General features: G+C 46.7%; 1 protein-coding gene across 1 annotated transcript; it reads left to right on the forward strand.

Moving 5' to 3' along the window:
* The first annotated feature begins 1,346 nt into the window (after positions 1-1,346).
* LOC144511077 (olfactomedin-4-like) lies at positions 1,347-18,768 on the forward strand. The gene is made up of 5 exons (XM_078241052.1): positions 1,347-1,400; positions 5,824-5,976; positions 9,206-9,415; positions 17,181-17,331; positions 17,830-18,768. The coding sequence occupies exons 1-5, from the start codon at positions 1,353-1,355 to the stop codon at positions 18,627-18,629; spliced, it is 1,362 nt and encodes a 453-aa protein (XP_078097178.1). The 5' UTR covers positions 1,347-1,352; the 3' UTR covers positions 18,630-18,768.
* The last annotated feature ends 5,185 nt before the right edge of the window (positions 18,769-23,953 follow it).

The raw sequence follows: 23,953 nt of genomic DNA on the forward strand, positions 1-23,953 counted from the left end.
GCAGCAGGGAAGAAGCTGTTCTTGAGTCGGTTGGTGCGTGACCTCAGACTTTTGTATCGTTTCCCCAACAGATGAAAGTGGATGAGAGAATGTCCAGGGTGCGTGGAGTCCTTGATTTATGCTGGCTGCTTTGCCGAGGCAGCGGGAAGTGTAGATGGAGTCAATGGATGGAAGGCTGGTTTGCGTGATGGGCTACGTTCACAACCCTTTGTAGTTTCTTGGTCAGAGCAGGAGTCATACCAAACTAGATACATCCAGAAAGGATGCGTTCTATAATGCATCTGTAAAAATTGGTGACAGTCATAGCAGACAGGCCGAATTTCCTTAGCCTCCTGAGAAAGTAGAGGCATTGGTGGACTTTCTTAACTATAGCGTTGGCATGGAGGGACCAGGACAGGTTGTTGGTGATCTGGACACCTAGAAACTTGAAGTTCTCGACCTTTCCACCAGGTGGGTTTTTACAATTATTGATGGTAGTTTCATGGTCACCGTGATTGAGACTAAGTTTAAAGTTTATTTATTAGTGTCACAAGTAGGCTTACATTAACACTGCAATGAAGTTACTGTGAAAATTGCCTAGTCGCCACACTCCGTTGCCTGATCGGGTACAGTGAGGGGGAATTTTTAGCATGGCCACTTCACCTAACATCTTTTGGACTGTGGGAGGAAACTGGAGCACCCGGAGGAAACCCAAGCAGACACGGGGAGAACGCACTGACTCCGCACAGACAGTGACACAAGCCGGGCATCGAACCCAGGTCCCTGGCGCTGTGAGGCAGCAGTGCTAACCACTGTGTCACCGTGCCGATTAGATGTGAAGGTTAGGTTGATTGGACATGAAAGAAATTGGCCCTTCGTGTCCCAAGATATATAGGTTAGGGGGTAGTAGCGGGGTAAATACATGGGGTTATGGGGTAAGCCTGGGTACGAGTCGGTGCAGGCTCAATGAACCGAATGGCCTCCTTCTGTACTGTAAGGATTCTATAATTCTATTCTATCCTAAGTTGGCCAGAACTGCACCGCAACCACCTCCAGCAAAGAAGGAGTGAAAGCAGGAAAGAACCTCTGGTAAAATTACAGAACACACTGTGCACATTGTTTAGTCAAGGCTTTAAGTTGACATTTCTTAGAAAAAAATGTGTAGACCAACACCCATTCCTGAAATTGCACAACCATTTTATAAGTGAATTTACCTGAATTTCAGTGGGTTAGACAGGTGTTACCACAAAGGTTTGCTTGACTGATTTAATCTTGGAAGAATGCGTCATTGAATGTGGGGAGGGGCTGTGGCGAGTTGGTTATTTAAGCCCTTTGCCCTTCTCATGTAACTTAGAGGTGCGCTCAGAAACAGAATGAAGATGCTGCTTCTTCTGTTGATCACAGCTGCTGTCCCGCCAACGGTAAGTTCACTTCGAATTTATATAAACTTTAATCACATCGAAATCTTTCTGTTTTGGGTCTTTCCGTGTCAAATGGCTCGATGAGGTAGAAGGTTGTGGGTTCAAATCCCATTCTGGATGCTTGAGAATGTAATTACAGGCAGAAACTCTAGTGCGGCGCTGGAGGAGTGCTGCATTGTTGGAGGTGCCTTCTCTCATTCGAAATGTTAGTTCAAGACTTTGCCCTTTCTCCCAGGCGAAAGTAACAGATCTATTGAGATTATTCCAAAGAAGAAACGGTGAGTTCTGTCCCTGGCCAAGATTTTGTTCTTTAACCGACATCATTAAAAACATTTATCTTGTTGCATGTGTGGGATCTGACTGGTTGAAAATTGGCTGATGCATTCCCTTCAAGAAAGTATTTCATTGACTCAGAATTGTTCCAAGAGGTTTTGTTCCCGGAGGTTTTGAGAATAGTTATAGAAATGGAAGCCTTTTCCATTGTGGAATGTTAATGTCCCGATAGGCAGAGTCACCCCACACCACAATTAAACCGTACTCCCTATCTTGCCGTTTGTGTGAATCAGAAAACATTGGTCTTTGGGGGAATTGAAGGCACTATTTTGATGCTCAGTCTGAGCCCCTATACAGTACAGAGACCCTTACCCCAACTGACCATAACGTGCTCAATGCTGATAGTAGTGGGAACAGGGTGAAGCCCAATTTTCCAGACCCAGCACCCTCCCCTGTGTACACCCAACAAACTGGTGGTGTGGCTGGCCAGGTCGCCATTGATGAAAAATAAGAACTGTATTCGCTCGGAGCTGCTTATTGTTAGTGGTACGTTGTGCTTTAGGATATCGCATCAATGCACCTCTCCTGCCAACTCTTAATTTATCACATCATAGAACCATGGAATCCCTACAGTGCAGAAGAGGCCAATTGGCCCATTGAGACTGCACTGACTCTCTGACAGAGCATCTTACCCAGGTCCTCTGCCCCACCACCTCCCTGTAAAGCCACATCCAACCATTATTTTGCAAATTGAGTTTGTGTCTTTATATGCCCTGTTTGTGAACAGAACTCCCACTCACCTGATGAAGGGGCAGCGCTCCGAAAGCATGTGGCTTGTGCGACCTAATAAACCTGTTGGACTTTAGCCTGGTGTTGTGAGACTTCTTACTGTGCCCACCCCAGTCCAAAGCCAGCATCTCCACATCATGACCCACACGTTTACCATGGCTAATCCATCTAACATCTTTGGACACTAAGGGGCAATTTAGCATGGTCAATCTACCTAACCTACACATCTTTGGATACTAAGGGGCAATTTAGCATGGCCAATCCACTTAACCTACACATCTTTGGACACTAAGGGGCAATTTAGCATGGTCAATCTACCTAACCTACACATCTTTGGATACTAAGGGGCAATTTAGCATGGCCAATCCACCTAACCTACACATCTTTGGACACTAAGGGGCAACTTAGCATGGCCAATCCACCCAACCTGTGTAGCTTTGGACAGTGTGAGGAAATCGGAGCACCCGGAGGAAACCCACGCAGACATGGGGAGAACGTGCAGACTCCGCACAGACAGTCACCCAAGGCTGGAATTGAACCCAGGTCTCTGGAGCTGTGAGGCAGTAGTGCGAACCGCTGTGCCACCCATCAGATCAGTAGATTGCTTCCACTGTCTGGGTTGACTGAGAGGGCAGATATTATAGACATCTTGCTTCAGTCTAGACTGACTCCTGGCTTTAAGTACAGAATCTGTAACTGCAGCATTGGGTGTGTGTAGAGGGGACTGTCCGAGCCTCTTCCTCCAGTTCATCGTGCGTGTGGATCACAGATACGTCTGTAATCTGGAACTCCGACTCTCAGACGAATGCTCACATTCCGTGGCAATCCACATCAGCAGCAGAGCCTCATGAAACGGTCACTAACCTCACACAGTGACAATGGTGAGTTAATGAAGTGTTAGTGACTGGCAATCAGTCAGCATTGCAGAGTAAGCAGATAGGTGCATGAGAGTGAAGTGTTCAAATTTGAGAGGGTGAACAAAAGAGAAACCATCACCTTGTCTGGAGGGCTGGTGAACCAAGGATATGGATTTAAGGTAAGTCACAAAACAAAACAGGTGGAAATAAAGGGGAAGAGATAGAGTGGACAGGAGTAAATTGTTTCCCTTGGTGAAGAATTCTAGTAAGAAGTCTCACAACACCAGGTTAAAGTCCAACAGGTTTATTTGGTAGCAAATACCATAAGCTTTCAGAGCGCTGCCCCTTCGTCAGATGGAGTGGATATCTGTTCTCAAACAGGGCACAGAGACAGAAATCAAGTTACAGAATACTAATTAGAATACAAATCTCTACAGCCAGCCAGGTCTTAAAGGTACAGATAATGTGGGTGGAGGGAGCATTCAACACAGGTTAAAGAGATGTGTATCGTCTCCAGACAGAACAGCTAGTGAGATTCTACAAGCCCAGGACGCAAGCTGTGGGGGTTACTGATAATGTGACATAAATCCAACATCCCGGTTTAGGCCGTCCTCATGTGTGCGGAACTTGGCTATCAGTTTCTGCTCAGCGACTCTGCGCTGTCGTGTGTCGTGAAGGCCGCCTTGGAGAACGCTTACCTGAAGATCCAAGGCTGAATGCCCGTGACTGCTGAAGTGCTCCCCCACAGGAAGAGAACAGTCTTGCCTGGTGATTGTCGAGCGGTGTTCATTCATCCGTTGTCGTAGCGTCTGTGTACGAATTCTAGATCCAGGGGACATAGATTCAAGATAAGTGGCAGAAGGTGTAGAGGGGACATGAGGAAGAATGTTTTTACATAGAGGATAGTGAGTGTCTATAATTCACTGCCTGAGTTGGTGGTGGAGGAAGAGACTCTAAACTCCTTTAAAAAGTACCTGGATCTGCACCTTAAGTGCTGTAATTTATAGGGCTATGGGCCGGGTGCAGGAAGGTGGGATTAGAAAGGGCACCTGGGTGTCCTTGGGCTGGCATGGGCAAGGTGGGCCGAATGGCCTCCTTCTGTGCTGTAACTTCTCTATGGTTCTATGAGAATTTGACTTGATGTGAGGAGTTGCTCTAAGGGTGCAGTGCGATGCCTGAAAGGGCAGTGGGAGCAGATTTAACAGGGACTTTCAGAAAGGAATTGGATAAATGCCTGGAAAGGCTGGGCCTGTGGGGAAAGTACAAATGAGAGAGAGAGACTATTTAAAAAGATCGCGATGACTCGAATAGTCTCCTTCTGTGTTGACTGGTTTTATAAAATTCCTGTGAACACAGAGGCTCTGAAATCATGAAGACACTCACTTTCCCATCCAGGGAAGCAGAAAACTGGCAATAGCAGATCGCCATTCCATCATAAGGCTGAAATTGGACAGGACATTTAACCGGGCATTGTATATATTGGTGAGGTGAATGATAGCAGTGGGATCCGACAAGCAGCCAATCTGCTACCAGCGATTTTAAGGGTGAAGTAATGTGGATTGAGGGAGGATTATAATTGGTGGGCTGAATGGTCTCCCTCTGAGCTGTACCTATCTATGAATCATTAATTTGATTTATTATCGTCACATGTATTAGGATACAGTGAGAAGTATTGTTTCTTGCGCGCTATACAGACAGTACATACTGTTCATATAGGAAGAGCATTCAAATGGTTATTGGATAAACATATGGATGATATTGGAATAGTGTAGGCTAGATGGGCTTTAGATTGGTTCCACTGGTCGGCGCAACATCGAGGGCCGAAGGGCCTGTACTGCGCTGTAATGTTCTATGTTCTATGAAAGGAGAGGGTGCAGAATATAGTGTTACAGTTATAGCTAGGGAGTAGAGAAAGATCAACTTAATATAAGATAGGTCCATTCAAAAGTCTGATGACAGCAGGGAAAAAGCTGTTCTTGAGTCGGTTGGTACATGACCTCAGACTTTTGGTATTTTTTTCCCCAATGGACGAAGGTGGAAGAGAGAATGTCCAGGTTGCGTGGAGGCCTTAATTATGCTGGCTGTTTTTCCAAGGCAGCGGGAAGTGTAGACAGAGTCAATGGATGGGAGGCTGGTTTGAGTGATGGACTGGGTTTCGTTCATGATCCTTTGTAGTTTCTTGCGGTCTTGGTCAGAGCAGGAGCCCATACCAAGCTGTGATACATCCGGAAAGGATGTTTTTCATGGTGCATCTGTAAAAGTTGGTGAGAGTTGTAGCAGAAATATTGTGGAGAGGGGCAAAGCTATGTTATCATCTTGGGGGAGGGGGTGAAGGTGTGCTTCCTATTTGGGGGAGAGGGTGAAGGAGGGAGAGGTGAAGGAGTGTCAACAATTTGGGGGAGGGAGAGGAGAAGGGGTTTTATGAGTTTGGGGGAAGAGGTGAACTCGTTTACCAACTCACACAAGTATTGAATTTGTGCTAATTTTGATTTCTGTGTCTACAGAACGGTAACAATGTCAACGGATCAGTTAACAGCGATGGAGTCTGTGTTTGCTCCGTGATCTTGCCTGATAACAGATTCCCGGTGGAAAAAGTGGAATATTTGGAAACGGCGTACCAGGAGCTCAGTATCAACGTACAACGTGAAATCAGCAAGGTACTTTTATTACTAACAAACTTTCTGACTTGGCACTAACAAATTAGTTGTTACAGAGGAAGAGTTAAGAGAATAGTGAAGTGTTAGTTGACGGACAGCAGCAGTGCTGTGATATTAATAGCTGACACTAATGGATGAGCTCTCTGGGGTGTGCGTCAATAGGGGATAATGATCAGTGATTATGTATTGGGTACTTGTCAATGGGATATTGGTGGGTGATTTGGATGGAGTGTGTAGCATAGAACCATAGAACCCCTACCGTGCAGAAGGAGGCCATTTGGCCCATCGAGTCTGCACCGACTGCAATCCCACCCAGGCCCAATTCCCTGTAGCTCCACTTATTTACCCTGCTAACCAACCCTGATGCTAAGGGACAATTTAGAATGGCCAAGCAATCTAACCCGCACATCTTTGGGAGGAAACTGGAGCACCCGGAGGAAACCCACACAGACACGGGGAGAACGTGCAGACTCCACACAGACAGTGACCCGAAGCCAGAATTGAACCCGGGTCCCTGCGAGGCAGCAGTGCTAACCGCTAATAGGGGGGAAATGAATGCGGTATTTACATTGCAGCTACTCATAGATGTCAACATTCAGCTGGAAGGTTGGAATCATGGGCCCGCACTCCGTATGCGCGGGATCACCGGCGTGGGCACTAAATCCGGCAAAAACCGGAAATTGCAAATCTCACTGGCAAGATTGTGATTTCTAATTTTCCACGCCCTCCCCTCGCCGGTGATGTAAGCAGGTTCACGTCACAATGGACCAGAGCCTAATTTTAATACGTCATAATGAATTTAAATGTAATTATCCACCCCTCCCCTCACCCCCCTCACCAAATTGTCCCCCCCACCCTTCACTAAATATTCCAAATCATGTCAGCCAGGGTTACAACTGGTATGGACAAGCATTAACCTGCCAAGGGAAATCTCCAGATGCACAAAGATAAGTTTTGGTCCCGGGGGAGAGGAGCATGGCCAGGCAGTGTCCACAGGTTGACACTAGGAGGTTGGCCTTAGCGGGAGCCTAATGGGCAGAAACTCTACTGTTTGTGGTGAGGGGGGGTGGGATACAGAGTGGGTGGGTGCGAGGGATGATGATCAGAGGACGTGGGGCTTGGGAATGCTGGGAATGTTGGGGTGGGGTGTTGGGGATGCTGTGGATAATTGAAAAGGGAGTTATTGACTATAGAATCCCTACAGTGCAGAAGGAGGCCATTTGGCCCATCAGGCCTGCAATCCCACCCAGGCCCTAACCCCATCACTCCATGTATTTACCCTGACACTAAGGGGCAATTTTGCATGGCCAATCCACCTAACCCGCACATCTTTGGACCGTGGGAGGAAACCGGAGCACCCGGAGGAAACCCACCCAGACACGGGGCAGACTCCGCACAGACATTGACCCAAACCAGAAATCGAACCCGGGTCCCTGGCGCTGTGAGGTGGCAGTGCTAATCACTGTGCCACCGTGTCGCCTTTGGGGACGTAAATGCCAGGGATGGTGTGCGGGTGTTGGGGAGGAATGGATGGGGATGGTGGGGGGGGAGGTAGGGCAGGTGGGAGAGACCTCAGATGCCTCCAGAGTCAGGGAGGGGACGAGGGGGGCCCGGAGGGGGGGTGCAGAATTTATGTTAAAAGTGTCACGATCTGGAGAGAAAACAGAAGTGAAGCTGGAGAGTTTCGTGCCAGTTTTCTCACCAGAATTAATACATTGCCAAATTCTGCTGAGACCACCGTCAGCCTCCTTCCTTCTGTGTCTCCAATCTGAATAGTCACAAAGGTGGAACAGACTTTATTAATAATCAGTCCAGATAATTATCACAACTCGATACAGCGATTGTCTTACAGTTTCTATCACTATCCTGTGAAGAACTGTTGCCTGCATCAAAGATACGTCACAGCGAAAACTTCGTGCGGCGGAATTGTCCAGCCGTTCATGATGGCGGGATTCTCCAGTCCCGCTGCAGTGAACGGTGATTGGGCTGAGCGCCAAATTCTCCATCTTCGCTGGCAGTGGTAGCAGGGCGTGAACAGCCGGGGAATTCCACCCCCCACCCTCAGGATGTATCTATTCCTGAATCCCTTAAACAGTCTATTGATGGGAATCAAAATAGTTTTTCTCTCGCAACAGCCCATCAGCCTCCACTTTATCTTGTAAAGTTAGTCAGCCCATAATACAAGGAAGATTGATTATTAACCCTTGCATTCCCAATGTGCAACTCTCCAAGGTGTACATCCCATAATCCGAAATGAATAATGTTTGTCAAGCTCATCTGTGATTTAATTAAGATGCAAGAAATACGCAAATTAAAATGAGTTTAATTATTCACACTGGAAAATTTCTATGTAATGTCTTCACAGAATATTTTTCGGTACATTTCAGTACATTTTAAAATGAAAATGGATGTTAAAATGTTTTTCCACACTAAGTTCTTTCTTGCAGTTGGGGAGGGAAAGAACAGAAAATTTTAATTTAAGTACTTTTTTTAGACAGAATCATAGAATCCCTTCTGTGCAGAAGGAGGCCATTCAGTTCATTGAGTCAGCACCAACTCTTACCCAGGCATTTCCTGTAACCCCACATATTTACCCTGTTAATCCACCTAACCTATATATCTTCAGACACTAAGGGGCACTTTAGCCTGGCCAATCCACCTAACCTGCACATCTTTGGACACTAAGGGGCAATTTAGCATGGCCAATCCACCTAACCTACACATCTTTGGACACTAAAGGGCAATTTAGCATGGCCAATCCACCTAACCTGCACATCTTTGGACACTAAGGGGCAATTTAGCATGGCCAATCCACCTAACCTACACATCTTTGGACACTAAAGGGCAATTTAGCATGGCCAATTCACCGAACCTACACATCTTTGGACACTAAGGGGCAATTTAGCATGGCCAATTCACCGAACCTACCCATGTTTGGACACTGAGGGGCAATTTAGCATGGCCAATCCACCTAACCTGTACCTGGACTGTAGGAGGAAACCAGAGCACCCGGAGGAAACACACAAAGACACAGGGAGAACATACAAACTCCACACAGACAGTGACTCAAAACAGGAAAAACCTTGTGGATGATTCAGTATTAAGTGTTCGCATGCACTCATCACACCAAACAGAGTTACCAATTGTGCAGTGTAGTGAGGTGTAGTTGTTTCAATGACTGCGGAGATGGCTGTAACTGTGTGTGTATTCCCTGTGATGCCCCATTCAGGTGCAGGAGTATACGAGGACTCTCTCTGTGCACACGAGCAAGCTGCTGAATCTGACCCGACGTGTGGAGGTGGTGGAGAATGGATGCTCCTACACCCAGCTCGACTTTGAGCTGCTGAAACTGGAGATCCGGGAGATGTTGTCACTCACTAGTCAGCTGAAGATTTCACTCAGTGGCAGCAACAGTGTGATCGATCGGCTTTATAGTGAGGTCAGAAAGGCACCAGTCATTCCATTTATAACATTGTGTTTTTCTGTCCTGTGTTGGTTATGAATTTGACATCTTTTGGGCTCTGACCAATCACAAAGGAACTGGCTGTAGAGATTTAATGTCCTAATGGAGGGGAGTTATTCACCACAACAGCAACTTACACTATAGACTGTAAGATATAGGAGCAGAATTAAGCCATTCTACCCATCGAATTTGCTCTACCAATCATGGCTCAACCCCATTCTCCCACCTTTCCCCATATCCTTTGATCCCCTTACCAATCTATCTCTGTCTTAAATACACTCAATGACCAGGCCTCCACAGCCTTCTGTGGCAATGAATTCCACAGATTCACCACCCTCTGGTTGAAGAAATTCCTCCTCATCTCGGTTTTGAAGGGTCCTCACTTTACTCTGAGGCTGTGCCCTTGGATCCTAGTCTCTCCGACTAATGGAAACATCTTCCCCATGTCCACTCTAGCCAGGCCTTTCAGTACTCTGTAAGTTTCAGTGAGATCCCCGCTCAGCCTTCTAAACTCCATCGAGTACAGACCCAGAGTCCTCAAACGCTCCTCGAACTTGCTTCATACAGCTAGGGGATTTTCACAGTAACTTCATTGCAGTGTTAATGTAAACCTACTTGTGACACTGATAAATAAACTTCAGAATCATAGAGTCCTAACAGTACAGAAGGAGGCCATTCGGCCCATCAAGCCTGCACCGACAACAATCCCGTCCAGGCCCTAACCCCGTAACGCCAGGTATTAACCCTGCCAATCTCCCTGATGCTAAGGAGCAATTTAGCACGGCCAATCCAACTAACCCGCACATCTTTGGACTGTGGGAGGAAACTGGAGCACCCGGAGGAAACCCAACCAGACACAGGGAGAACGTGCAGACTCCGCACAGACAGTGATCCAAGGCCAGAATTGAACCTGGGACCTTGTAAATAATATTTAAGTAGGGAACCATCCCAGAGGAGCTATCACAGGAGAGATATCAATTTAAATTGAATAGCAAGCTGAGAAATGGAGAGAGGTGAGAGGCAGGAATGAAGGAGCCATTCAAAAAGGAGAGAAGGAGAAATGGAAAGATTTAGGGAGTGAACTCCAAAGCTTAGAGTTGATGTTGTAGCAATGAGTATTGGATATGTACAAGAGGTCTGGATAAAGGGACAAAGAGCCACAACGGCAATAAACATTACAGGTTCGTTACAGGTACAATCACCCTGTTGTGATCCCAGTGTTAAGTAACACGGATACTGTGCCAGTCAGATGGGGGCGGCACGGTAGCACAGTGGTTCGCACTGCTGCCTCACAGCACCAGGAACCCGGGTTCGATTCCTGGCTTGGCTCACTGTCTGTCTGGAGTTTGCACGTTCTCCCTGTGTCTGTGTGAGTTTCCTCCAGGTGCTCCAATTTCCTCCCACAGTCCATGTTAAATTCTCCCTCAGTGTACCCAAACAGGTGCTGGAGTGTGGCGACTCAGGGATTTTCGCAGTAACTTCATTGCAGTGTTAATGTAAGCCCACTAATAAATAAACTTAAGAACATTAAGCACTATCATTGTAGCTATAGTTTTAATTCAGTTCCGCACACTATTGGGATCAAACGTTTCAATCAGCTTACTTGTTGATAACTTCAGTCAATCTCATCACCATTCTTATTCAACAGGAAACACTCACTGGGAATTAGAACAAAACAATGTTTGTTAAAGATCGTCTAAGGTTTATTCTTCCAGAAGTGGGAGCTTGATGTTTAGATTTTCTCCTTTGGTTTGATTTGATTTATTATTGTCACATGTATTGGGATACTGTGAAAAGTATTGTTTCTTGCACGCTATACAGACAAATCATACCGTTCATAGAGAAGGAAAGGAGAGGGTGCAGAATGTAGTGTTACAGTCATAGCTAGGGTGTAGAGAAAGATCAACTTAATGCGAGGTAGGTCCATTCAAAAGTCTGACAGCAGCAGGGAAGGAGCTGTTCTTGAGTGGGTTGGTGCGTGATCTCAAACTTTTGTATCATTTTCCTGATGGAAGAAGGTGGAAGAGAGAATGTCCGGGGTGCGTGGGGTCCTTAATTATGCTGGCTGCTTCTCTGGGGCAACGGGAAGTGTAGACAGAGTCAATGGATGGGAGGCTGGTTTGCGTGATGGACTGGGCTACATTCAGGACCTTTTGTAGTTTCTTGCGGTCTTGGTCAGAGCAGGAGCCATACCAAGCTGTGATACAACCAGAAAGAATGCTTTCTATAGGTGCATCTGTAAATGTTGGTGAGAGTCGTAGCTGACATGCCAAATTTCCTTAGTCTTCTGAGAAAGTAGAGGCGTTGGTGGGCTTTCTTAACTATATGGGGGGGACCAGGACAGGTTGTTGGTGATCTGGGCAACTAAAAGCCTGAAGCTTTCGACCATTTTTACTTCGTCCCCGTTGATGTAGACAGGGGCATGTTCTCCTTTACGCTTCCTGAAATTGATGACAACCTCCTTCGTTTTGTTGACATTGAGGGAGAGTTTATTGTCATTGCACCAGTTCACCAGATTCTCTATCTCATTCCTGTATTCTGTCTCGTCATTGTTTGAGATCCAACCCACTACGCTGGTGTCGTCAGCAAACTCGAAAATTGAATTGGAGGGGAATTTGGCCCCACAGTTATAGGTGTATAAGGAGTATAGTAGGGGGCTGAGGACACAGCCTTGTGGGGCACCTGCGTTGAGGATGATCATGGAGGAGGTGTTGTTGCCTATCCTTACTGATTGTGGTCTGTGGGTTAGAAAAATTCAGGATCCTTTGCTGATATGATCGGTGAACTAAAGTGTGATTCTGATTGTGAGAATTCCTTTTATGAATTTAAAACTCGCAATCCCTTCCTTGAATCCAGTTACTGTACAGTTACAGCATCAAACTCGCTGTAATCCAAGTCACCAATGATAGTCCATATGACTGTTGCGTAGTGGCCTAGTGATATTGTCACTGGGCTGTTTTTCTTTTCATTTCATTTCCAAGATTAACCCTGGCAGTCACATCCCTTCTATTTTGCAGGCTCCACATCAGCAACATCATCCGTTACTTCATGGGTCAGCTAATAGTTAACACTGACTCACCTGGGACAAACTCCCCGCCATCTTTCTCAATCTGTCTGTCTTCCACTTTGTCCCAATCCGGGTCTTATTCCCAGTTGTGGATGAGCCTTAATTTACTTCAGTTAATAGAACATGGAACAGTACAGCACAGGCCCATGGTGTTCATAGAATCCCTACAGGAGGCCATTCAGCCCATCGAGTCTGCATCAACAACAATCCCACCCAGGCCCTATTCCCATAACCCCACATATTTACCCTGCTAATCCCCTGACACTGAGGTCAATTTATCAACCAATCAACCTAACTCAGATGTTGTGCCGAACATTCCTTGCATATTCATGTTCCTATCTAAAAGCCCCGTATCTTATCTGCCTGCTCCACCATTGCGGCAGCGTGTTCCAGACACCTACCACTCTGTGTAAAAAAAACTTGCCCTCCACATCTCCTTTCAACTTTCCCCCTCTCATCTTAGGTGCGTGCCCCCTAGTATTAGACATTTCACTCTGGGGGAAAACGATTCTGACTGTCAACCCTATCTGTGCCTCTCAGAATTTTATAGACTTCTATCAGGTCTCCCCTCAGCCTCTGCCGCTCCAGAGAAAACAACCCTAGTTTGTCCAGCCTCTCCTCATAGCTCATATCCTCGAATCATAGAATCACTACAGTATAGAAGAAGGCCATTTGGCCCATCAAGCCTGCACTGACAACAATCCCACCCAGGCCCTATCTCCGTAACCTCAAGTATTTACCCTGCTAGTCCCCCTCACACTAAGGGGAAATTTAGCGTGGCCAATCCACCTAACCTATACATCTTTGGACTGTGGGAGGAAACTGGAGCACCCGGAGGAAATTCACGCAGACACAGGAGAATGTGCAAACTCCTCACAGACAGCCACTTAAGGCCAGAATTGGACCCAGGCCCCTGGCGCTGTGAGGCAGCACTGCTAACGACTGAGCCACTGTGCCACCCAGGCAGCATTCTGGTGAACCTCTTCTGCACACTCTCCAACGCACAGTGGCACAGTGGTTAGCACTGCTGTCGTACAGCGCCAGGGACTGGGTTTGATTCGAGGCCTGGGGTCACTGTCTGTGCAGAGTCTGCACGTTCTCCCTGTGTCTGTGTGGGTTTCCTCCGGGTGCTCCGGTTTCCTCCCACAGTCAGAGTGACGTGCCGGTCATGTGCATTGGCTTAGAATCTTAGAATCCCTACAGCACAGAAAGAGACCATTCGGCCCATCGAGTCTGCACCGACCACAATCCCACCCAGGCCCTACCCCCATATCCCCCCATTAATCCCTCTAACCTTCGCATCCCAGGACACTAAGGGCAATTTTAGCTTGGCCAATCAACCTAACCTGCACATCTTTGGACTGTGGGAGGAAACCGGAGGAAACCCACGCAGACACAAGGAGAATGTGCAAACTCCACACAGACAGTGACCCAAGGCGGGAATCGAACCCGGGTCCCTGGAGCTGTGAAGCAGCAGTGCTAACCACTGTGCTACCGTGCCGCTGTGCTAAATTCTCCCTCAGTGTACCCGAACAGGCGCCGGAGTGTGGCAACTGGGAGATTTTCACAGTAACTTCATTGCAGTGTTAATGTAAGCCCACTTGTGACAATAACAAATAAACTAAAACAGTCTTCCACAGTTAAACTTTGGAAATATTGATAGCATCTCCAACCTCCAGCACATAGCAGATTGCTCACTGCTAAAAGAATCAGCCTCCAGGTGCATTGCAAGAGAGCCGGGTGAGGTTGATGAGGAGGGTAAGCAGTGATTTGCTATAATCTTCACTGTACTACATGAAAGCAGAGTGATAATTGGATACACATTTGAAATGGTAAGAATAGTAGGATTGTAGGGAAAAGATCACTAGAGTAGAATTAATTAGAAAGCTCTTTCAAAGAGAAGGCACAGAAAAGATTGGGGGAATAGTTTCCTTAGTCCTGTATGATGTTATGATTGCAGCACTCTCTCAGATCTGATAGAATGTTCCTCACTCACATTCCCTTTGTCCAAATCCACATCCCCTCACCACCCCCCCCTCTCCCCCCAATAGTATAAATCTCTGCTGATTCTCTTTGCTCTGAGCTCTGATGGAGGGTCATCTAGAAACATTGGCTTTACTCTCTCTCCCCACAGATGCTGTCAGACCTGCTGAGATTTTCCACCATTTTCTGTTTTTGTTTCTGACCAGGATGTTGTCAGCTTCAGAATCGTTCCAGATCAGCGTCTTCATGACCCAAGTCTGCCTAGTTCGAACATTCCACTCCCACCTCTTCCTGATCTCTCATCCGTACCTTTATCATCTCTATGTCAATCCTCCCTCATCCATGCTTCCCCTTCCCTACCAACTCTAAATCAGTGGAAACTTGTTTATTTGGAATCACGAGCTTTCGGAAGGCTTCATCACCTGAGGAAGGAGCAGCGCTCCAAAAGCTCGTGATTCCAAATAAACCTGTTGGACTTTAACCTGGTGTTGTGAGACTTCTTACTGTGCCCACCCCAGTCCAACGCCAGCATCTCCACATCATTGGAAACTTGGCAACTTGGATCCAATCTTGCCCAAAGTCCTTTTCGCCCAGTCCTCACTGAGCAGCACTGGTTCTTCATTATGCATTTCAATCATGCGACACGGTGGCACAATGGTTAGCACAGCTGCCTCACAGCGACAGGAACCCGGGTTCGAATCCTGGCTTCGGTCACTGTCCGTGCAGAGTTTGCACGTTCTCCCCATGTTTGCATGGGTTTCCTCCGGGTGCTCCAGTTTCCTCCCACAGTCCGAAAGACGTGCTGGTTAGGTGGATTGACCATGCTAAATTCTCCCTCAGTGTACCTGAACAGGCGCCGGAGTGTGGCGACGAGGGGATTTTCACAGTAACTTCATTGCAGTGTTAATGTAAGCCTACTTATGACACTAATAAATAAACTAAATAAAATCCCTCCAGGGGATAGAAGATAAAAGCAGAGATGTCTTGCTGCATCTGTACAGGGCATTGGTGAGGCCGCAGCTGGAATACTGTGTGCAGTATTGGTCCCCTTATTTGTGGAAGGATATATTGGCCTTGGAGGGAGTGCAGAGAAGGTTCACCAGGTTGATACCAGAGATGAGGGGTGTTGATTATGAGGAGAGACTGAGCAGATTGGGTTTGTACTCGTTGAAATTTAGAAGGCTGAGGTGGGATCTTATAGAGACCTATAAGATAATGAAGGGGCTGGATAGGGTAGAGGTGGAGAGATTCTTTCCACTTAGAAAGGAAGCTAGAACTAGAGAGCACAGCCTCAAAATAAAGGGGGGTCAGTTTAGGACAGAGTTGAGGAGGAACTTCTTCTCTCAGAGGGTGGTGAATCTCTGGAATTCTCTGCCCACTGAAGTGGTGGAGGCTACCTCGTTGAATATGTTTAAATCATGGATAGATGGATTCCTGATCGGTAAGGGAATTAGGGGTTATAGGGAACAGGCGGGTAAGTGGAACTGATCCACTTCAGATCAGCCATGATCTTATTGAATGGCGGGGCAGGCTCGAGGGGCTAGATGGCCTACTCCTGCTACTATTTCTTATGTTCTTAGTCCATCCCTATCTGCCCAAAGTAATCCAGCGTTAAAAATGACTCTGAACTCTCTGTTGCTGTAATTTGAAGCTATTAGCTATCTCCCTCCTCAATAACGTTTCCATTCACCTGGATCCCAGAGTCTGGGATTCCCAAACCCCTCTCTCTCGCTCTCTACTTATTCATGTTCCTGCTTGAGGACAATCTATTCAATCGAAATGAGGGAGTTATCTAACTGACGCGTTTAAGATGGTTAAAGGGATTGATAAGGTGAATGGAGCAGGACTATAATGTTGTGGAGGAAGCCCACAACAAGGGGGCATTAGACCTTGTGTGTTCGGTGATAATGTCAGGAAGCACTTCACACAAATGGTAATAAATCTGGAACTCTCTCCCCCAAAAAGCCACCAACCCCAACTGGAAATTTCACTCCCTACACTGATTGCTTTTTATTATCTAAAGGTATTAAGACTTGTGCAGCAAAAGCAGGTAGAAGGCAGTTAGGATATATTTGATTTGATTTATTATTGTCACATGTATTGGGATACAGTGAAAAGCATTGTTTCTTGCGTGCTATACAAAGCATACTGTTCATAGAGTAGATAGGGGAGAGGAAAAGGAGAGGGTGCAGAATGTAGTGTTACAGTCATAGCTAGGGTGTAGAGAAAGATCAGCTTAATATAAGTTGGTCCATTCAAAAGTCTGATGGCAGCAGGGAAGAAGCTGTTCTTGAGTCAGTTGGTACGTGTTTTCAGATTTCTGATGGAAGAAGGTGGAATGTCTGGGCTGCGTGGGGTCCTTAATTATGCTGGCTGCTTTCCCGAGGCAGCGGGAAGTGTAGATGGAGTCAATGGCTTTGTTCAGAACCCTTTGTAGTTTCTTGTGGTCTTGGTCAGAGCAGGAGCCATACCAAGTTGTGATACATCCGGAAAGGATGCTTTCTATGGGTGCATCTGTAGAAGATTGGTGAGAGTCGCAGCGGACATGGTCAGCTCTGATTGAGGCTGATGATACAGATCAGCTCCGATCTCATTGAATGGCAGAACATGCTCGAGGGAGGGGCTGAATGGCCTCCCCCTGTCCCGGTGAAACCCAAACACGACTCTCTTTAAACGCCGCGTGTATTTCAGATTATGAACATGTCACAAGTTGTCAACCAGTTGGAGTCGCTGGATAAGAACAACGTGCTGGCAATCCGCAGAGAGATTGCGGCACTGAGGAAACGCCTACAGGACTGTGAGGAGCAGCGGGATTCACAAACCCCCGCTTCCATCGACTACGGTGAGTTATTAATCAACGTTAACGGTGACTGAGTAACACGAGTCTGCCCGATAAAGAGAGAGGGGCGTTAGTCACTTTGGATCAGTAATTCGCGAACAAACACACAGGGATTCTCCAGGCCGCCCTCGCCTGAAATCCGAGATTCCCGCCTGACTTCCGTCGACCTTTACATGGCCCCCCTGGTCCCGCCAGAATTCCAGTGGCGGGGGCGGGGTGGGAGAATTCCGGCCACATTCTATTAACATCACTCTGAATGTGGAAATCGGAATTTATAAATTTACAAGAATCGGTGAAGAATTTAAAAAGTGGGAGGATCATTTCACAATCTAAAGTGGATGCAGTTGAAATGTTTTAACAATATATCCCAATGTATCTGAGTTATACATGAATCACTATAACGCCACGATAATCACTCCAATGCATTGCTGGAAATGGAAAGGTTGAATTTGAAAATATAAATCCCCAATGCTGAACTCGAGCTTGCTATTTTCCAAACAGGGAGCTGCGACCACAACGGCCTCCTTAACGTATCCAACCCCGTCGTGATACAGCTGAACTACAGAGGGTTTAGTTATAAATATGGAGGCTGGGGCAAAGATCCAGCTCCACCCTCCAGTAAAAAGGACGTGTACTGGGTGGCACCGCTCGAAACAAACGCACGGACGTTTTACTACTACAGACTCTATTCTTCACACGATGATTTGCTGCTCTACACAAATGAAATAAGTAAATCAGTTACCCGTAATCCTGGGCAGGGCAGTGGAATGGTTTTGTACAACAACTTCATGTATTACAACTGTTACAATTCCAGGTCCATGTGCAGAGTCAACATAGACACAAACACTGTACAGACCCAAACACTTACAGGCGCCGCTTACAACAACCGGTTTTCCTACACAGGTGTTACATACCAAGACATTGACTTTGCTGTAGACGAGTCTGGCCTGTGGGTCATTTACAGCCCCGAAGACAAGGTCGGATACGCTGCTATTAGTAAAATTAATGTGACCTCCTTCACATTGGAAAGGACATGGGTGACCAGGCTGTTCAAACCGAGTGTGACCAATGCCTTTCTGATCTGTGGGGTGCTGTATGCAATTCGGCCCGTGGACCTCCGGTCTGAGGAGATTTTCTATACGTTTGACACCAGAACTGGGGAAGAGGGTAAGCTTTCAATAAAGATGGATAAAGTCATGGAGAAACTGCAAAATGTTAACTACAACCCAGCTGATCACAAACTCTACGCGTACAACGATGGCTACCAGTTGACTTACGATGTGACATTTAAACCTAATTAAAAACGAGACAGTAAGATCGACAGATCAATGTTAACAATTAGCTGACTGATCCACTGCGTTTACAAATCACTGTCGGGAATCTGGGTCCTCTGGGGAATTTCTGTACTGGAATCACTTTTGTTACCAACGCAGTGTAACCACAGTGTTATAGCTGGTAGGTGCCAAAGCTGATGTTGCAACATTAACTAAACCCAGAAGGGGTGAAGTTCTAATCTGCAATACAGCTGTTAGAATGGTGATGGGGTAGGTACAGGGGAGATGTTAGGGGGAAGTTTTTCACACAGAGGGTGGTGGGCGAGTGGAATCGGCTGCCGTCAGTGGTGGTGGAGGCAAACTCAATAGGGTCTTTTAAGAGACTCCTGGGTGAGTACATGGGACTTAATAGGATGGAGGGTTATAGGTAGGCCTAAAAGGTAGGGATATGTTCGGCACAACTTGTGGGGCCGAAGGGCCTGTTTTGTGCTGTAGTTTTTCAATGTTTCTATGTTTCTAAGCGATAGACGTGTCCTTTCTGAGGTGTATTACAACTGAGCTCTCATGTAACCAATACTTTCAAATATTGGACAAGTGATACAGAGACTGGGAAGAGGGTTGTGTCCAGAATGACGGTAACATTCTGTCTGCGAGAATAAATCTGGACGTGACGGTTCATTTAATATCTGGACAATTAACCAGCTGGATGGACAGAGTGTAAAAATCTCGCACAGGAAGAAAGTGAGTTAAAAGAATACTCACTCCTGGCCATTGCAGTAAATCATCTTCTATCTATGTCACAAATTATTATACCTGCTGATGAACTTCAATATGGAGACAAGGTTTTATTGGTGATTTTTACTGGAATTGTTCACAAGTTTAACAATAAACAGCCATATCTGCAAAAAGTCGAGTTCTGTGTTTCTAATATCTTCCTCTTACTCCAAATATCATCACTTTTTAATCTTTTTCTTCCTAACTTTATGGTTTCAGTCGGAATAATCAGGTCAGGAGGTAACAAATGAACAGATGAGGATTTCAGCAGCAGATGGGTGGCGGTGGAGTGGGATAATGTGATGGTTTGAAGGTGGAAAGAGGTGCTCTTGGCGGTGCAGTGCATCCCCGTCCCCCACCACCAATCCCCACTCACCCCCTCCTAATGCAAGGGCCCCTCAATCGGGCACTGGGTGTCTTTGTGCCCCTACCAGGTCTGCCTGTTGCGCATGTGGCATGGTGGGCCCCATACCCGTCGCTGTGTCGACATCAGTGGCAGCAGGATGCTGCCTTTTAGGTAGCCATTAATTAGCCGCTTAAAAACTCAGTTAGTCAGCAGGATAGGCAGGCTATCCACAGAATTAATCAGGGTGCTGGCAGCAAGGCAGCCGCGTTCTCACCCACTAACATCACGCCTGATAACACGCTCCCACAGCAAACTCACCAGCAGGGAGGGCAATGGCAGAGGGCTCAATATTCCAACCAATGACTTTGGTCATCCCAATATTTATTTGGAAGATATTTGGGTGGCACAGTGGTTAGCACTGCTGCCTCACAGCACCAGGGACCCAGGTTTAATTCTGGCCTTGTCTGTGTGGAGTTTGCATGTTCTCCCCCTGTGTCTGCGTGGGTTTCCTCCGGGTGCTCCGAAGGATGTGCAGGGTTAGGTGGATTGGCCATGCTAAGTTGCCCCTTAGTGTCCAATGATGTGCAGGGTTAGGTGGATTGGCCATGCTAAGTTGCCCCTTAGTGTCCAATGATGTGCAGGGTTAGGTGGATTGGCCATGCTAAGTTGCCCCTTAGTGTCCAAAGCAACTAGGAATGGGCAATAAATGCTGGCCAGCCAGCGGCACCCATGTCCCACGAATGAATTTAAAAAAAGCTTTTGTTAATGTTGGACTGATCAAACACCAGAATGAAAGATGCCTTGATTGATCCAGACTTTTTTAAAAACCACATTGGAAAGTTACTGAACAAATTCATAGAATCCCGACAGTGAAGAAGAAGGCCATTTGGCCCATCAAGCTTGCACCAGCCAGACAGTGACCCAAGTAGGGAATCGAACCCCGGGGGACCCTGTCGCTGTGAAGCAGCTGTGCTAACCATTGTGCTGCCCAAGAATCCAATGATTGACTTTAAAGACAAACAATAAAACATTTATTTAACAAGAATCATGAACTCTATTACACCAGATACCACACGGTATGCAAGAAAATGATTCAAATTATCCTTCAACCCAGCTATATTTTAATCAATGCATACAAATTGGTAAAGATATAACAATTCATAATATCGATGTTATACTCATATGAAGTAACAAGTGAACTGTGGTCACACTCGGCACATGTTACACCAAATAATAGATGTGACCAAGTAGATTCCATGGATTCCTCAACAACAGCCCCCCCTCCCCACCAGATGTTCATAACATGCTGAGTCAACCCGTCTCACTGAAAGTCTGTCTTTCCTATGAGGGTTTCCAGTTTCTGGCCAGAATGTTGGGGCAGTTCATGTCTGTGGGATTTTCCCATCCCGCGGCAGTGAACGGAAATTTGGCCGGGCATCAAATTCTCTGACTTCGCTGCAGCAGGAGCAAGGCACGAACGGCTGGTAAGACTCGCACCCTCTATGTTTGAAATTATCACCTTGGAAGTCTTGCCCAACATCATTTCAACTCGGATGGCTTCATCAAGGATCCAACTCCAGGGTTTCAAACTCATCCCCTTTCCTTTGGATCCCTGAGTGCAGTCATGCATCACAAATTAAGATCTTTGGCCATGTGAAGCACTGCTCCAAAGGTGCCTTTACCCCTACAGCCCATAGCACGGTGTCGCGAGCCTTCTACTGCCCTCTCACATCTTGTAGGCTTCTTTTGAACCCACTTTGCCCAAATATTCTCCCTACAATTCTCTCTCATTTTCAAGCTACTTCTACTTTCTCTCAACTTTACTTGATCTATTGCTGATCCCTGCCTTGTCCCTGACCTGGGTTTGTCCCTTGGGATTTCATTCTGTCCCACTCTTTGGTCTGGGGCCTTCTACCTGTCCCGCAGCCCATGTCCTGCGAGCTCTCTTTCAGGTTAACTGACCTATCCTTTGGCACTATTGAACTTCTTTGCTTCCTTTTCCCGCTGTGCTTGTGCACATGGCTGGCTGCCGACCTCAGGGGATCAAAATGGGCAACCTGCATATGCATGGATTACACAATCCCCGAAACCTCCATTCAACTCCTAATCCATACAACAAAACAGCACCCAACTCCAGTTGAAGAAAAGCTTCAATGATTGCACCAGGACTGTCAAGGTAAGAGTTTGATCTTTACATTTGTTACTGTCTGTACATCAGCAGTGGGGAAACACCATCACCTCAAAGTTCCCTTCCAAGTCGCCTCAGTGTTCGGGGACTTTGGGCAGAATCTTACAGCCTTGCCCATCCTGAAACTGTAAAATCCCACCCGAGGTCAACAGACCTTCCCATGGTCCACCCCCTTGCCCGCTCTGCTCCCATGGTGGGCAGAGCGGTAAAATTCTGGCTTTTGTCTCAGTTACAACAAAAACAATAAAACAAATATCCCCTCTTCAAGCCCTTGGATATTGAATTTGATGATCAGCTGTGGAAGTTAAAATGCTCCGATTAAAAAAACAATCATGCCTTCTCTGTGAGAATGTTATCAGCTGCAAACCTTCAAGGGAGCTTGTCTGCTTTCAGACTAACCTTCTTTTGCCTGGGCATCAACACATTCTGCTTTTTCACCTTCACCGGAGGGCGAACAAGCCAGATTTTTTCCATAACAAATGCCAAAGGCGAGATATGGGGATATGCTATGCAAATGAAGGATTAGCAGAAGTCAATTTTTAATCGAATGAGAAAAGGCGAAAAGCCAGGATTTAACTGGCAAAATATGTATATCGATGAAAGATGTGAACAAAATGCTTGTTCCTGATTTGCTGTAATTGACTATAACTGCTCAGTTGTTTTTCTGTAATGTCAGAAACACTGCAGCTATTTCGATGGAGGGGGGGAGCTCTCCTTGTTGCTAATTAATTACAGACCTTGTATTGGGTGCATGGTGTCTAGTGCTGTTTGTATGAAGCGTGGACTAAGTGTGCCTTAGGTTGCAGGTACCGAAGGGTCCCTGACAGTTTTTGGAGGTTCGGCCGAGATTGCAAACTCCCCGAGTGTCTACATGGGAAGGAAGCGTGGTGCCTCGTTGACCAAAGGCTCGGAGAGCGTGGCTGCCTGGTTTTGGGCATTGAGCAATCTTGATCGGGGGAACGCACACACTGTCCTGTGTAAACATGATGTGGAGATGACTGGGGTAAACACAGTAAGAAGTTTAACAACACCAGGTTAAAGTCCAACAGGTTTATTTGGTAGCAAAAGCCACAAGCTTTCGGAGCCTTAAGCTCCTTCTTCAGGTGAGTGGGAATTCTGTTCACAAACAGGGTATATAAAGACACAAACTCAATTTACTGAATAATGATTGGAATACGAATACTTACAGCTAATCAAGTCTTAAAGGTACAAACAATGTGTGTGGAGAGAGCATTAAGACAGGTTAAAGAGATGTGTATTGTCTCCAGACAGGACAGCCAGTGAGACTCTGCAGGTCCAGGCAGGCTGTGGGGATTACAGATAGTGTGACATGAACCCAGTATCCCGGTTGATGCCGTCCTCATGTGTGCGGAACTTGGCTATCAGTTTCTGCTCAGCGACTCTGCGCCGTCGTGTGTCGTGAAGGCCGCCTTGAAGAACGCTTAGCCGAATATCAGAGGCCGAATGCCCATGACCGTTGAAGTGCTCCCCAACAGGAAGAGAACAGTCTTGCCTGGTGATTGTCGAGCGGTGTTCATTCATCCGTTGTCACAGCGTCTGCATGGTTTCCCCAATGTACCATGCCTCGGGACATCCTTCCCTGCAGCGTATCAGGTAGACAACGTTGGCTGAGTTGCAAGAGTATGTACCGTGTACCTGGTGGATGGTGTTCTCACGTGAGATGATGGCATCTGTGTCGATGATCCGGCACGTCTTGCAGAGGTTGCTGTGGCAGGGTTGTGTGGTGTCGTGGTCACTGTTCTCCTGAAGGCTGGGTAGTTTGCTGCGGACAATGGTCTGTTTGAGGTTGTGCGGTTGTTTGAAGGCAAGAAGTGGGGGTGTGGGGATGGCCTTGGCGAGATGTTTGTCTTCATCAATGACATGTTGAAGGTTCCGGAGAAGATGCCGTAGCTTCTCTGCTCCGGGGAAGTACTGGACGACGAAGGGTACTCTGTCCACTGGGTCCCGTGTTTGCCTTCTGAGGAGGTGCGGTTTTTCGCTGTGGCGCGTCGGAACTGTCGATCGATGATTGTTTGTGAACTG

The sequence above is a fragment of the Mustelus asterias genome, chromosome 24 (assembly GCF_964213995.1).
Source record: "Mustelus asterias chromosome 24, sMusAst1.hap1.1, whole genome shotgun sequence".
Lineage (NCBI taxonomy): Eukaryota > Metazoa > Chordata > Chondrichthyes > Carcharhiniformes > Triakidae > Mustelus > Mustelus asterias.

Bases quoted from the DNA above. Each gene is read 5' to 3' on its own strand.
- LOC144511077 (XM_078241052.1), top strand. From the start codon at position 1,353: ATGAAGATGCTGCTTCTTCTGTTGATCACAGCTGCTGTCCCGCCAACG. The intron at 1,401-5,823 runs GTAAGTTCACTT...CTGTGTCTACAG, and splicing joins CAGCTGCTGTCCCGCCAACG to AACGGTAACAATGTCAACGG. The intron at 9,416-17,180 runs GTCAGAAAGGCA...CGTGTATTTCAG, and splicing joins TCGATCGGCTTTATAGTGAG to ATTATGAACATGTCACAAGT.